The sequence below is a fragment of the Prionailurus bengalensis genome, chromosome A3 (genome assembly GCF_016509475.1).
Source record: "Prionailurus bengalensis isolate Pbe53 chromosome A3, Fcat_Pben_1.1_paternal_pri, whole genome shotgun sequence".
Taxonomy (NCBI): Eukaryota; Metazoa; Chordata; class Mammalia; order Carnivora; family Felidae; genus Prionailurus; species Prionailurus bengalensis.
The window spans coordinates 19,121,717-19,134,386 of NC_057354.1; the positions used below are offsets into that span (position 1 = coordinate 19,121,717).

The window sequence follows — 12,670 nt, forward strand, 5'->3', positions numbered from 1 at the left end:
ATGTTTATATATTTTTGAGAGAGTGAGAGAGCACAAGAGGGGTAGGAGCAGAGTCAGGGAGACACAGATTCCGAAGCAGGCTCCAGGCTCTGCTTGAACGCGCAACTGCCAAGATCATGACCTGAGCCAAAATTGAACACTTAACCGACTGAGCCACCCAGGCGCCCCTTATTTTTTTTTTAAGTATTTGTTTATCTTGAGATAGCAAGCGCATCCACAAGCCAGTGAAGGGCAGGGTGTGGGAATCCCAAGCAGGCTCCGTGCCCAGCAGGCTCTGTGCCCAACACAGAGCCTGCTGTGGTGCTCGATCTCACAACTGTGAGACCATCCTGAGCTGAAATTGAGAGTCAGATGCTCAACTGACTGAGCCACCCAGGTGCCCCTAACTCCAATATTTTAAACGAAGTTCAGAAACATCAAATAAAACATTACACATACCAAATTACTGTAAAAAGAGCATCACTATAAAACCAAAGTCAATGGAGATGATCAAATGATTTTTGACAAGAGTACCAAGACCATTCAACGGAGTAAGTAGGTTTTTCAACAAATGGCGCTGGGAAAACTAGACATTCACATGCAAAAGAATGAAATTGGGTCCTTACCTTACACTATATGCAAAAATAAGCTCAAAATGGATCAGAGACACAAACATACAGGCTAAAATTATAAAACTCGTAGAAGAAAACAGAAGGGCAAAAGCTTCATGACTCTGCATTAAGCCATGATTTCTTAGCTAAGACAAAAGTACAGGCCACAAAAGAAAAAGACCAACTGGACTACAAAGTTAAAAACTGCACATCAAAGGACACAATCAACAGAGTGACAAGACAACCCACAAATGAGAGAAAATAATTTGCAAAGCATTATTATCTGATAAAGGATTAATATCCAAAATAAAGAACTACAACAATAAAAACAACAAACAATCCAATTAGAAATAGGCAAAGGAGGGGCGCCTGGGTGGCTCAGTCGGTTTGGCATCCGACTTCAGCTCAGGTGATGATCTCACACTCCGTGAGTTTGAGCCCCACGTCGGGCTCTGTGCTGACAGCTCAGAGAGTGGAGCCTGCTTCCGATTCTGTGTCTCCCTCTCTCTCTGCCCCTCCCCTGCTCATGCTCTGTCTCTGTCTCTGTCTCAAAAAAAAAAAAAAAAAAAAAAAAAAAACGCTAAAAAAATTTTTTTTTAAATAGGCAAAGGACCTGAATACACACTTCTCCAAAGATATACAAATGGCCGGTGAGCATCTGAAAAAAAATGTTCCACATCACCAGTCACTAGGAAATATAAAAGAAAACTATGAGATTTCACTCACACCTATTAGGATGACTATTATCAAAACAAAAACAAACCAGAAAATAACAAGTGATGATGAGGATATGGAGAAATTAGAATCCTGTGCACCGCTGGTGAGAATGTAAACTGTGCAGCCACTGTGGAAAGCAGTATAGTGAATGAGTGCTTGAAAGTTAAACACAGAACTACCACATGGTCCAGCAATTCCACTCCTAGGAATATACCCAAAACAATTCAAAGCAGATATTTAAACACATTCACAGCAACATTCCATTCCAGCATTCGTAGCACCACTATGCACAACTGCCAAAAGGTGGAAACAATCTAAGGATCCATCAATAGATGAATGGATAATCGAAATGTGGTCTATACATACAATGAAATATTATTCAGCCTTGGGAAAGACGGAAAATCTGACACATGCCACAACACAGATGAACCTTGAAGACATTTTCTTAAGTGAAATAAGCCAGTCACAAAAGGCCATACATTGTATATTTCCACTTACATGAGATTATGTAATCAAATTCAAAGAACAGAAAGCAGAAGGGTAGTTACCAGGAGCCAGGAGAAAGGGGAATGAGGGAGAGTTTCAGTTTTGTAAGATGAAAACAGTCCTGGAGATAGATGGGATGGTGCTAAGGGTCACACAACAACGTGAATGTACTTAGTACCACTTAACCGCACACTTAAATGGTCAATATGGCAAATTCTAGGTTTTTGTATTTTATAAAACTAAAAATTAAAAAAAAAAACACCTCAAAGATTTAACAGAATCTTAAATCTAGAAGGAGCACTACATCAAAGATCCTCAATAACCAACCTACCACTTCCACATATGAAACTGGCAGAATCTCCCAACTAGACACTGGCACAGGAAGGCTTAGATGCAGGAACCCATCCAAATCCCAGAATCTGTTACTCTCCAAATCATAAAAAAATCCACATGTACGTATATATGTATTATGTGTGTAGGCATGTATATGAAAGCAACTGCAAGACACCTATGTGCAGCACTGCCAGAGTGACAGTGAGGAGACTGAGAACACCACGTTTTCCCTTATACTGGGACTCGGTTCCATTCTTCTCATCAACTCCAGTGGTGGTGGTTGTTGTTTGGGGGGGAAGGGTTGGAGAAGAGAGGGAGGGAAAGAATCCCAAGCAGGCTCTGGGCTGACAGGGGAGCTGGATCCCACGAACCGTGAGATCAAGACCTGAGCCAAAACCAAGAGTGAGACACTTAACTGAGCCACCCAGGTACCCCAACTCCGGTGTTTTTTTTTTTTTTTTTAACTTCATTTATTTATTTTGAGAAAGACAGAGACAGCATGAGCAGGGGAGGGGTAGGCAGAGAGTGAGGGAGAGAGAGAGAGAATCCCAAGCAGGCTCCACACTGCCAGCTGTGGAGCCTGACCTTAGCCATGATCCCATAATCTGTGAGATCATGACCTGAGATGAAACCAAGAACCCAGAGTCAGACGCTTAACCAATTGAGCCACCCACGCGCCCTCCAGTGGTTTTTAAATTTAGACTCCAAACTGTTTTTATAATTCTTCCTATTCCAGCATGTTCATCCTGAGGACTCACAGTAACTTCTCTACCATTTAAGTAAAATAAGAGATTCAGTGAATCACTCAACACTAAACCCCAGTTTAAACAGAAAGAGACCATATCCTTCAACAGGCTGATATCATTGGATCAACAACTATTACTGTAAATATGAAAACAGTAGTATTGTCCTTTTAGGCCTACATCAATGGCTCACCAATAAAATTAAGAAAAACATGTACCTAGACACCAAAATGACTTCTTTATGGCAGACTTGACTTATGAATTCAAGGTAGGTATCAATGGATAGTAAAATACGCTTGAAAAGGGGAAGGTGACAATGTGCTAGAAATGTATGTAAGACAGGAAGGTAAACATCCATGTGCTGTGTGAAATCAAGCTCCCTCGCAGTTAAGAAGCACCTCACAGTACACTGTAAATGTGTAATTTTTAAAATTTCAGAAATAAAGCTCAGTTACTACAGCTTTCTTGAAGCTAATCTCTGGAATCAAGGACAGTTTCTCTGGTTTGAGGAGAGTATCAATTCATATTCCATAAATTTAATTATCACTATTACTGATTATATTTCTGAGTCCTGGTCTTTCAACACTAATTCCTTACATTACAATCCTAAATCCTTACAGCATTTTGCCTTTGTTGAAAAAGACTGAAAACTCCATTTAAAGTCATACCTAGTACAGCAAACGAACACCCCAGTTTCTAGGTCTTTTTGTGAAGAATCATCTGTTTAGAACAAACACGGGACTTCTGTTCTGACAGGTCAGTCCTGACAGAAAAGTGTGTTTAACTCAAGAACTGAAACTCCATACACCTACAAAGAGTAACCCTCAAAAACAGGGGGGCTCTTGGGTAAATAGGTCTTCACAGACAAGCCTGAGCATACCACAAGCACTTGTAACATGGTCTGTATGGGGGAAATGTGAAAAAATAAAACCCAGAGGGGATCTGAACCATTTTCCCCTCTCCACAATTACCAAAGTGAGGAAGATAAAGATCAAAGTTTTTCTGGTTTATTTCGGCAAGATTAACAAGTCTGCAGACCCTGCGGGGTGGGTAAGAGGGGTGGGGGGAGAAAAAAGTTCTTCATGTGTGCCTGGTGAAGTGTGTAACACTTTCAGTGGGATGCCAAGAGGAATACTAAAAATGAGAGTATCTTCCACTTAAGGTCCCTGACTATGCTGCCAGTGGCAGGCAGACACTGAGGACGAGAAAACTGACTTCAGAGTACAGTACGCAACCTACCATGAAAGGAAGAACGGGCAAGCTATCAGTTAAGAGGCCAATCATTTTTGTTCTCTACTTCTAAAAATTTAGTGTGCCAACAAGCAATGTGCTAAAGAAAGCACAAAATTTAACAATGTATGAGGATAGCATGCATTGGAGGCTGTAGTAAAGACAGCTCACCCCCAAACCAACCATCTTCAGTGAAAGACTAAGCAGTCCCACTTAAGCCAAAATAAGAATATAAAAATCAAAGGTCATGGTCTCTCGGGATTAATATGTGGCAACACTGATATGGATTTCAACCACAGAAGCAAAATGAGACTATTACACTCTTCAAGGGTTATCTAATTCCACACATACAAGGCTGGACCAGGACAAGAGAATGTCTGCTTCAGGGCCCAATAAAAGCCAAGGCTCCACAGGAAGGGGGAAGGCAGCAGGGAGCTAGTGATGACCAGGAAATAAACTTGTTCGTTCAGCAAACACTTAACTGATCACTACCTCACCATTCTCATGACTCCTAATAACAACCCCTAATTTACATAATCATTTCATTTTATCTTAAAACAGTCAACAGTCTATCTCTGAAAAACTCTGAAGAAAATAAAAACACACATCCTTTTGTTTCCTGACTCTGGCCCAGGATTCCTTTGCTCTGTGACTTTCTGTTTCTAGACTTTCCTTTTAACCCCACATATGCTCAAACCAACTATGCCAATTACATAGCTGTGTTGAGCATTTCTGCCACTTTAGCTCTGCTCCTCTCAGTCACCTCCCTGGTGACTGATCCTTCCCTTTTCCTCAGACATGCTGGGTTGGGGAGATTACTGTTCCAAATTACAAAAGCCACAGAGGAAATGCATACTAGTGGGTCTAAAACTCTACACACCAAACTATGAATGGTAGTTACTTCAGAGTTGGAAAGGAAAAACAAGAATGGGAAAAAGAACTCATTTTTTTCTAACTTGTACACCTCTGGATCATTCAAATTTTTTTCAACACAACTATAAATCATGTATAATTATACAGTAGTTAAAAAGTTGTAAGAGGGGCGCCTCTTGGGTGGTTCAGTCGGTTAAGCGTCCGACTTCGGCTCAGGTCATGATGTCACAGTTCGTGAGTTCGAGCCCCGCGTCAGGCTCTGTGCTGACAGCTCAGAGCCTGGAGCCTGCTTCACATTGTGTCTCCCTCTCTCTCTGCCCCTTCCCTGCTCATGCTGTGTCTCTCTCTGTCTCAAAAATAAATAAACATTAAAAAAAAAAATTAAAAAAAAAAGTTGTAAGAAATATCAGTATTAGGGGCACTTGGGTGGCTCAGTCAGTTGGGCGTCGGACTCTTCGTTTTGGCTCAGGCCATGATCTCATGGTTCGTGAGATCAAGCACCACGTCGGGCTCCACACTGACAAGCATGGGGTCTGCTTAGGATTCTCTCTCTGCCCTTCCCCCCATTCGTGTTCTCTCTCCCTCTCAAATAAATAGCTTAAAAAACATATCAGTATTAAAAATACTTGTTTATTTCAAAATTCTAAATAGCTAAATTTATTAAAAAATAAAATTTCCCAACCTAAGCACATTTCAGAAGTACCCTGTTACTACTATACTCCTCCCATAAAGAGTAAATCTTCACTCCCATTGTCAATGACACTTGTTTTTTTTTTTTTTTTTCAATGTTTATTTATTTTTGGGACAGAGAGAGACAGAGCATGAACGGGGGAGGGGCAGAGAGAGAGGGAGACACAGAATCGGAAACAGGCTCCAGGCTCCGAGCCATCAGCCCAGAGCCTGACGCGGGGCTCGAACTCACGGACTGCGAGATCGTGACCTGGCTGAAGTCGGACGCTTAACCGACTACGCCACCCAGGCGCCCCGACACTTGTTTTCTTAATTACAACCCTAGATATTTTGATACGCATTGTTTCCTAATCTGAAAGACATTAAACAAAAAGATGTATCATTGATTATTGTTCTTGGCATCTTTCTTTTCCCCTATCCTAAGATGTTTTACTGATCACTTTTCTAAGACCGTTCCTTTCATATTTACGTTAAAAGACCTTTTTTCATATTAAGAATCTCAGTCCTCTGCAAGTATTTTCCCTTATGATTGTTTTTAATGCCATGAATTTGTCGGCCATATGCAACATTTTAATTTCGATAGACCAATTTTATAAATCGTTTCCTTATGGCTCTGGTTATAAATCCTGCTTCAAAAGGTCTTCGTTATTCTACAATTATAAAATATTCATCCAGATTTTCTTGTGGAGTTTATTTTTTAAACCTATAAATAGGCAGTTTCCTGAACCTGATTTATAGAATAATCCATCTTTTCTCTATCATTTTAAATGCAACTTTCTTCATATGCCAATTCCTCTAACACACACACACACACACACACACACACACACACACACTCTCTCTCTCTCTCTCTCTCTACTTCTGTAGTTCATTCTGTTCCAGGGTGGGACCAAATTTTGACAACCAGTACGTTGAAATGTAGTTAATGCTTTCACTAGGATGTTTGCTAGGACCTAGAAAACTTATTTCAGCACGTTATTCTGGAAAGATTTAAGTACTTTCTCCTCCTCCAAATATCAGGCTATTAAATTTTAATAACACTTTTGTTCAGTTAGGCCGTGGAACCCAAGAGTGGACACTGTAACCAGGGCTGCCATGTTACCATTTCCACTTCTGTTCCTCTTCTTTCTTCGGCTTCTTTTTCTTGCTATCTGGCTCAGGAACTTTTTTATCTTTATCTTTATTCTTGGGTTTTTTCAATTTACCATCCTACAAAGAAACATGGTGAGAAAGCACTTAAGTAAGTACCAATCACATTTTTAGAAGTAGTTCTGAGGGGCCATTAGGAAGAAAAACTGGAACCACGGAATATTACAAGTGGAGAGGTTCTTAAATCCAATCCTCTCAATTTAATAAGTGAATGAAAATTTACTGGTCCTTTTCTCTAGAGCAGTATTTCCCAAAACTCCCTGACAAATGATTACCTAAGAAAGTAGTTAAAAACATTCACCATGCATGGAAGAGTCTAGGAAATTATACGTATATTTTTTAGCCTCAGAGGAATGTTTGGGAGAGCACTGTTAATAGAGAGGAATCCCAATGTATTACACTCACTTGTTTTTAAACCTCTCCCAACACCATCAAATAATGGGTATAGGCCTTGTATTAGACACTTACTATACAATTTGAAAGGAAATTCCTGATGGAGTCTAGTGGGGGAATATTAACTATCACTGTTGCTTGCATATAGAGTCACGAAGCAGTAAACAAGTATTTGAGAGGTCCTAAAATGATCACCAATTTCTAGTACAGTAATGTATTTCTCTATGGCTCTTCTTTGAACTGTGACCCTAGATGAGCTGTCATTGTGGCACAAACATAAACAAATACAACTCAGTAACACAGGAGATTAATCTCAAAACACACACATCCAGTAAAAAGTGTGTTATTCAACAGGTGGGGGTCCTGCTCCACAGGATCTAAACTCTTAAAGAATATTTTCCTTTGTCCTAACTATCCAAGATAACTTCTTACTCAGCAAGTTTTATGTAGCTCTGAAAGGTGGTTTTGAGTCCTCTTAAAATCAATTACAGAATGGCAGGGCTTGAATCAAGACCTTTATCGACAGTTTGACCTTTTCCAGTTATAATCAAGGAAAACTCCAAAACAGGGTTTGGTCACTTGTTCAAGGTCCTATATAGCTGCTATTACCAGAAAAATAATAGTGTGACTCATGGGAATGACTGGAATATATAAACATTCTAGGACTACATGACAGGATATAACTATCAGGATAAACTCAGAATTTTTTTAAAACTCTTTTTTTAATGTTCATTTATTTTTGAGAGAGGGAGAGACAGAGAAACAAAGAGACAGAGCATGAGCGGGGGAGGGGCAGAGACAGGGGAAGACACAGTCTGAAGCAAGCTCCAGGCTCTGAGCTGTCAGCACAGAGCCTGACGCAGGACTCGGACCCATGAACCGCGAGATCATGACCTGAGCTGGAGTCGGACATTTAACTGAGTCACCCAGGCGCCCCAAACTCAGGATTTTAAAGCAAATGATTTTTGGGCTAGAAGGAAGGGGAAGGACTATGATACCAAACTATTTTAAAATAGGAATGGAGAATATAAATGTATGTTTGGGAGGAGAAAGTACTAGAGGATCATATAATCCAGATAATGTTTACTATTTAGCCTGAAACACACCACAGGAAAGGGAAATGTTTTTCAGTTAAGACATTCTCCCTACAGCTTCTGAACACGCAAGCAGATGGTCCCATCAAGAAACCACTGGCTACACTGTATGTTTTCAAGCCTCAAAATGGGATAATCAGTCACTGAGAGACTTCCCAACAATTCCCAGAAATGAAACAAAACCGCAGCCAATTAGTGAGGTTTCAGGACTGCTCCTGCCATCTAGGGTACTGGCCATAATAAGACTGTGTATTAACTCTAGGTCTTTCAGCCTGTGTGTTTTTTTTCCTCCCCTGTAGGGAGAGGGTTGCTGAAAAGGACAATAAAAAAATAAAGTTAAGCGTCCTTTTTTCCAAACGGTTTAAAGCAGTTATTACTACCTCCTTCTAAACTGTGAAAAAGGTATTATTTTACATTAGTGCAGCAAAGGCCTAAAAGCAGTACAGAAAGCATCGAAAAGCTAAAGTTGTGTGTATTTCTTTACCCACTAGTCTGTACTGATAATGTACACAAAAGTGGGGTGACTACCACAACCACTCAGCATTTCACTCTCGATTCCTTGAGAGGGTGCTCATAAGCTGACACTGCTAAGAACGGGCTAGCTGTCAGGAAAACCAGTTTCCTAACTTAGAACCTGATCATCTCTCTCTATGGCTCTCCTTCTCATTAATAATCTTAATGTGATTTCACTTCAGACTCTTCTCCCTCCCGTGGAGTTAAAAGGTCAGCAAAGACATGCAGGAGACAAGATAACATGGTAGCTAGTGTAATGGTTCTGGAATCAGAGTGCATGGGACTGAATCCTGGCTTTACTACTTAGTAGTACGTAGGACTCAAGCAAATGATTCAGCTTCTCTATACCTCAGTCTCTGCATCTGTAAAATGGAGAGAGGATAGCAGCAGTATTTACCTCTTAAAGGTGATTGTAAGGATGAAATGAAATCAATCATTCATTTAAAGCACTAATAGTGTCTGATACACAGTAAGCATCTGTTATGTTTAATTTTAATTATTATAAATTTTACTACTACTATAATAGATTACACTCTTAAAACCCACTGCTCCTATTACTATCTTTACTGCTCATACTCTGATGTGCTAGTGACTTAATACCTGTGAATCCATCTTGCCCATGACCATGGCTAACCACAAACACAGCATAAGAGCCAAGAACTCATTCAACCCCTTCTGAGAATGCAAGATGTAAGACTCCTGTGATCTTCTAACATCTTTCACTTGAATTACTTGCTAATAACTCTTTAGTATAAGAAATAGGAAGTGTCAAAAGAAGGGACCATATTATTTTAAATCTACTACAAGCATAAAACCAAACCCCTAGAAAAGTACTTGTGATGAGCTGAGATGTTAAGGAAGGTGATAAGCCAGGAGAAGAAGGGAGGAAGAACATGTGTGTTCCAGACAGAGGGAACAGCATGTGCTACACAAAGCTGTGAAGCACAAAAGAATCCAGTGTGGAAAAGAAACAAAGGAATTCAGTGTGTCTGGAACAAGCTAAATTAGAGAAGAGGCACAAGATGAAGGGAGGTACCAGATGCAGGGGCCAGATCTGGAGGAGTTGTGGTAAAGAGCTTGGATTGCATCATATGTCCAAGCAGCACCCATTAAAGACCTTTAAACACGGAGAGTTACCCTAAGTAAGTGATGAGCAAGCTTTGTTAGATATGAGAGCACTAAAAAGCATTCTTAGGGAAAACTCTTCTGGGTTGTAAGCCAAAGTATGATTTCTTGTTAACACTTCCTCTGCAGGTATGAAGATGGTGTACTTTCTCCAAGAACATCAGCTAGCAGCAGAGCTATGGGGAGTCACCCACGAAGGCTAAGAAAGATCTTAAAACTTGCAGTGCCACAGCAACTGTTACACGTCTTTCTTAGCAGTTCCCCTACGAAAGACCAATAAATTCCTAAAATTCACCTGCCTTCAAAAGCTGTCTTATGGAAAACTCCCTATTCCAAACCCAAGCCTCCAAGGGCCACAGTCTCTTTACTAACCTCTTCTTCCTCCAGTTTTCGTTTCTTCTCTTTCTTGAGATCTTCTGTTTTAATTTTCTTAGGTTTATAATCAGCACTACAAAGGGGAACATGAACATGCAATTAACACAACTTTGACTCAGTAGTTCTCACCAACAGGATCAGGACCTCCAAACTCCTCTTGGAGGCTTCCAAAGCAGGCATGACTATTATTCTTGGCTGGGGATTGATTCCACAGTCAGAACCGGAATGGAGAAAGTCAAGAAGGCCTAACAAGGACTAACAGTTATAGTCCTACATAGAACAAAACATTTATATTATATACAGGCCTGGAAGAGATGGGGGATGGAGGGCTATCTACAGAAACAGACACCACTAGAAGATGAAAGTCTGGGGACCAAATGCCCAGCGCAACAACAGCTACCACAAAGTAATACCTACCTGGAAAGGGGAGGAAAGAAATACTATATGCATTCTAAGTGAATACAAATGAGTTCACTAAGTATTTTCCCTCCTCCCTTTCCACCCACTTTCTATCATAAATCTTTTATAGATTCCTGGAGTATAAGAAGCTATACAAGATTGAAATTATAATGAGTAGAACTTAACCTCACTGAATCTGAGAAAGAGGTACACACAAGCCTCAAATAATTGTTTTAAGAGCAATTTTATTATCTCTATACACTGAAACTTCACTTAGAATGCATGGACAGGCACACACACACACAAAAAAAAAACCCAAAAAAGAATGCATGGACAGGCACAGAACCTAGGAAAAATTGCTTTAACAGTAAAAACTTATCTGTGGTAGGAGATAATAAATTTAAAGTAACTTGAATAATTTAAATGTTCTTGATGAACTCTATATTATTCGAAATTTGTACAATAAACAGGCATTACCTTTTTAAATATGAAAAAATAAAAAGATAAGCATTTCTGCATTAAGCATCAGTCAGGTACACTACTTATTTGCTTAGCAAAGCCTACATTTATAAATCAAAGATGACTAAGCTGCCCAGACCATTAATCACAAATTCCAAATGACTAAAGTCAATCAATGCCATTTTTCTGCAAACTGGAGAGACATACATCGCATTTACTGTTTAAACAAATCCTTTTTTGTTTCCAAAAATCAAGGAATAAGAAATACTCACTCATCCTCTTCTCGAGGTCTCTTTAATGGCTTTATATCCTCTTTAGGAGGAGCAAAATAGCCATCATCTTCAGGTTCATCTTTAATTCGTGGTGGACTGAAGAGGGAAAAAAGACTAGTTAATGAGACTGGTATGTCTATAGTTTGTTAAGTACTGCAAAGTAGGGATAAATCATCTCACTGAGAAGTAGTTAATACAAGGATAACAACATGCACTTGTACAAATTATAAAGGTTTTCACTTCCTTACACTTAATTCTCACTACTGTGAGAAAGAAGTAGAAGAGTAGAAGTATCTACTGTGAAGTAGGCAGTATTGCCCGCCATTTTACAGGTGAACAGGCAATATCAAAATCTGGGATCAGGACTCCTTAATCTAAGTCAGTATTCTTTCCTACTGCATCTTCACGGTCTTTGCCAGCATGACCCAAACCACAACATGAACATGTATCTAAACCCACCAATGATGCAAACTGATTATTCTAGTACCAAAAGCTAAATACAGCTTTTATAAGGAAGGGAATAAAAATTTATTTCTCGAACTTGTATCTTAAGATTCTAATGGAAAATAACCTTAGTTACATGGAAAAATAACTAAGCTCACATTACAACAAAAGAAGTGCATGTGCTAAATGACAAGAAACTGCAGTTATTCCAAGCCAAATCTATTCATTGTTCAACTTCCTCCCAGAGTTTACTTACTTTATACACAGGAGAGTGCCTTGCCCTATTTTTGTTAAGACTTTTTGCCTTCTGAATACAAAAAGATGATTCTCTTAGGCAACTATTTTGAACCAGAAATAGGAAGGAACAAGTTAAACACACACACACACACACACACACACACACACACACACAAAACCATGGGACCAGCAATCACCAAACCTTGGGATGTTCCCTGGCCTGGCATAAGTCAGCAGAACCTCACAGTTCACAGACAGAAGCAACAACAAAGCTAACTCAGTACAGGGAATGCCTCCCAACATGAAACCATCTGTTTCTAAGGGCTCCAAGAGATAAGCATCCAGAGTCAGCTGCCAAGAACACTCAAGATATTCACAGGGTTTCAATGCTACCACCCCCCAATTCCCCAAGCATACTGGATCCACTTGCTTGTAACAGAATCTGAATGTTTAAAGAGATCAGTTTTTCTTCCTTACACCTGCACACTCCTCAAATGCCAATCTCTATAGCTGCTTCTCCTCACCACGGAAATTACTAACATAGTGTC

At 39.8% G+C, this 12,670-nt stretch overlaps 1 protein-coding gene across 1 annotated transcript in view; it reads right to left on the reverse strand.

The window, feature by feature from the left end:
* Window positions 1-12,670, reverse strand: part of TOP1 (DNA topoisomerase I) — a 95,571-nt gene that overhangs the window by 33,397 nt on the left and 49,504 nt on the right. Inside the window, exons 6-8 of the mRNA XM_043602376.1 lie at window positions 11,442-11,537; window positions 10,309-10,384; window positions 6,765-6,871 (exon numbers count right to left, since the gene is read on the reverse strand). Coding sequence (XP_043458311.1) covers window positions 6,765-6,871; window positions 10,309-10,384; window positions 11,442-11,537 — 279 coding nt within the window. The remainder of the gene's footprint in view (window positions 1-6,764; window positions 6,872-10,308; window positions 10,385-11,441; window positions 11,538-12,670) is intronic.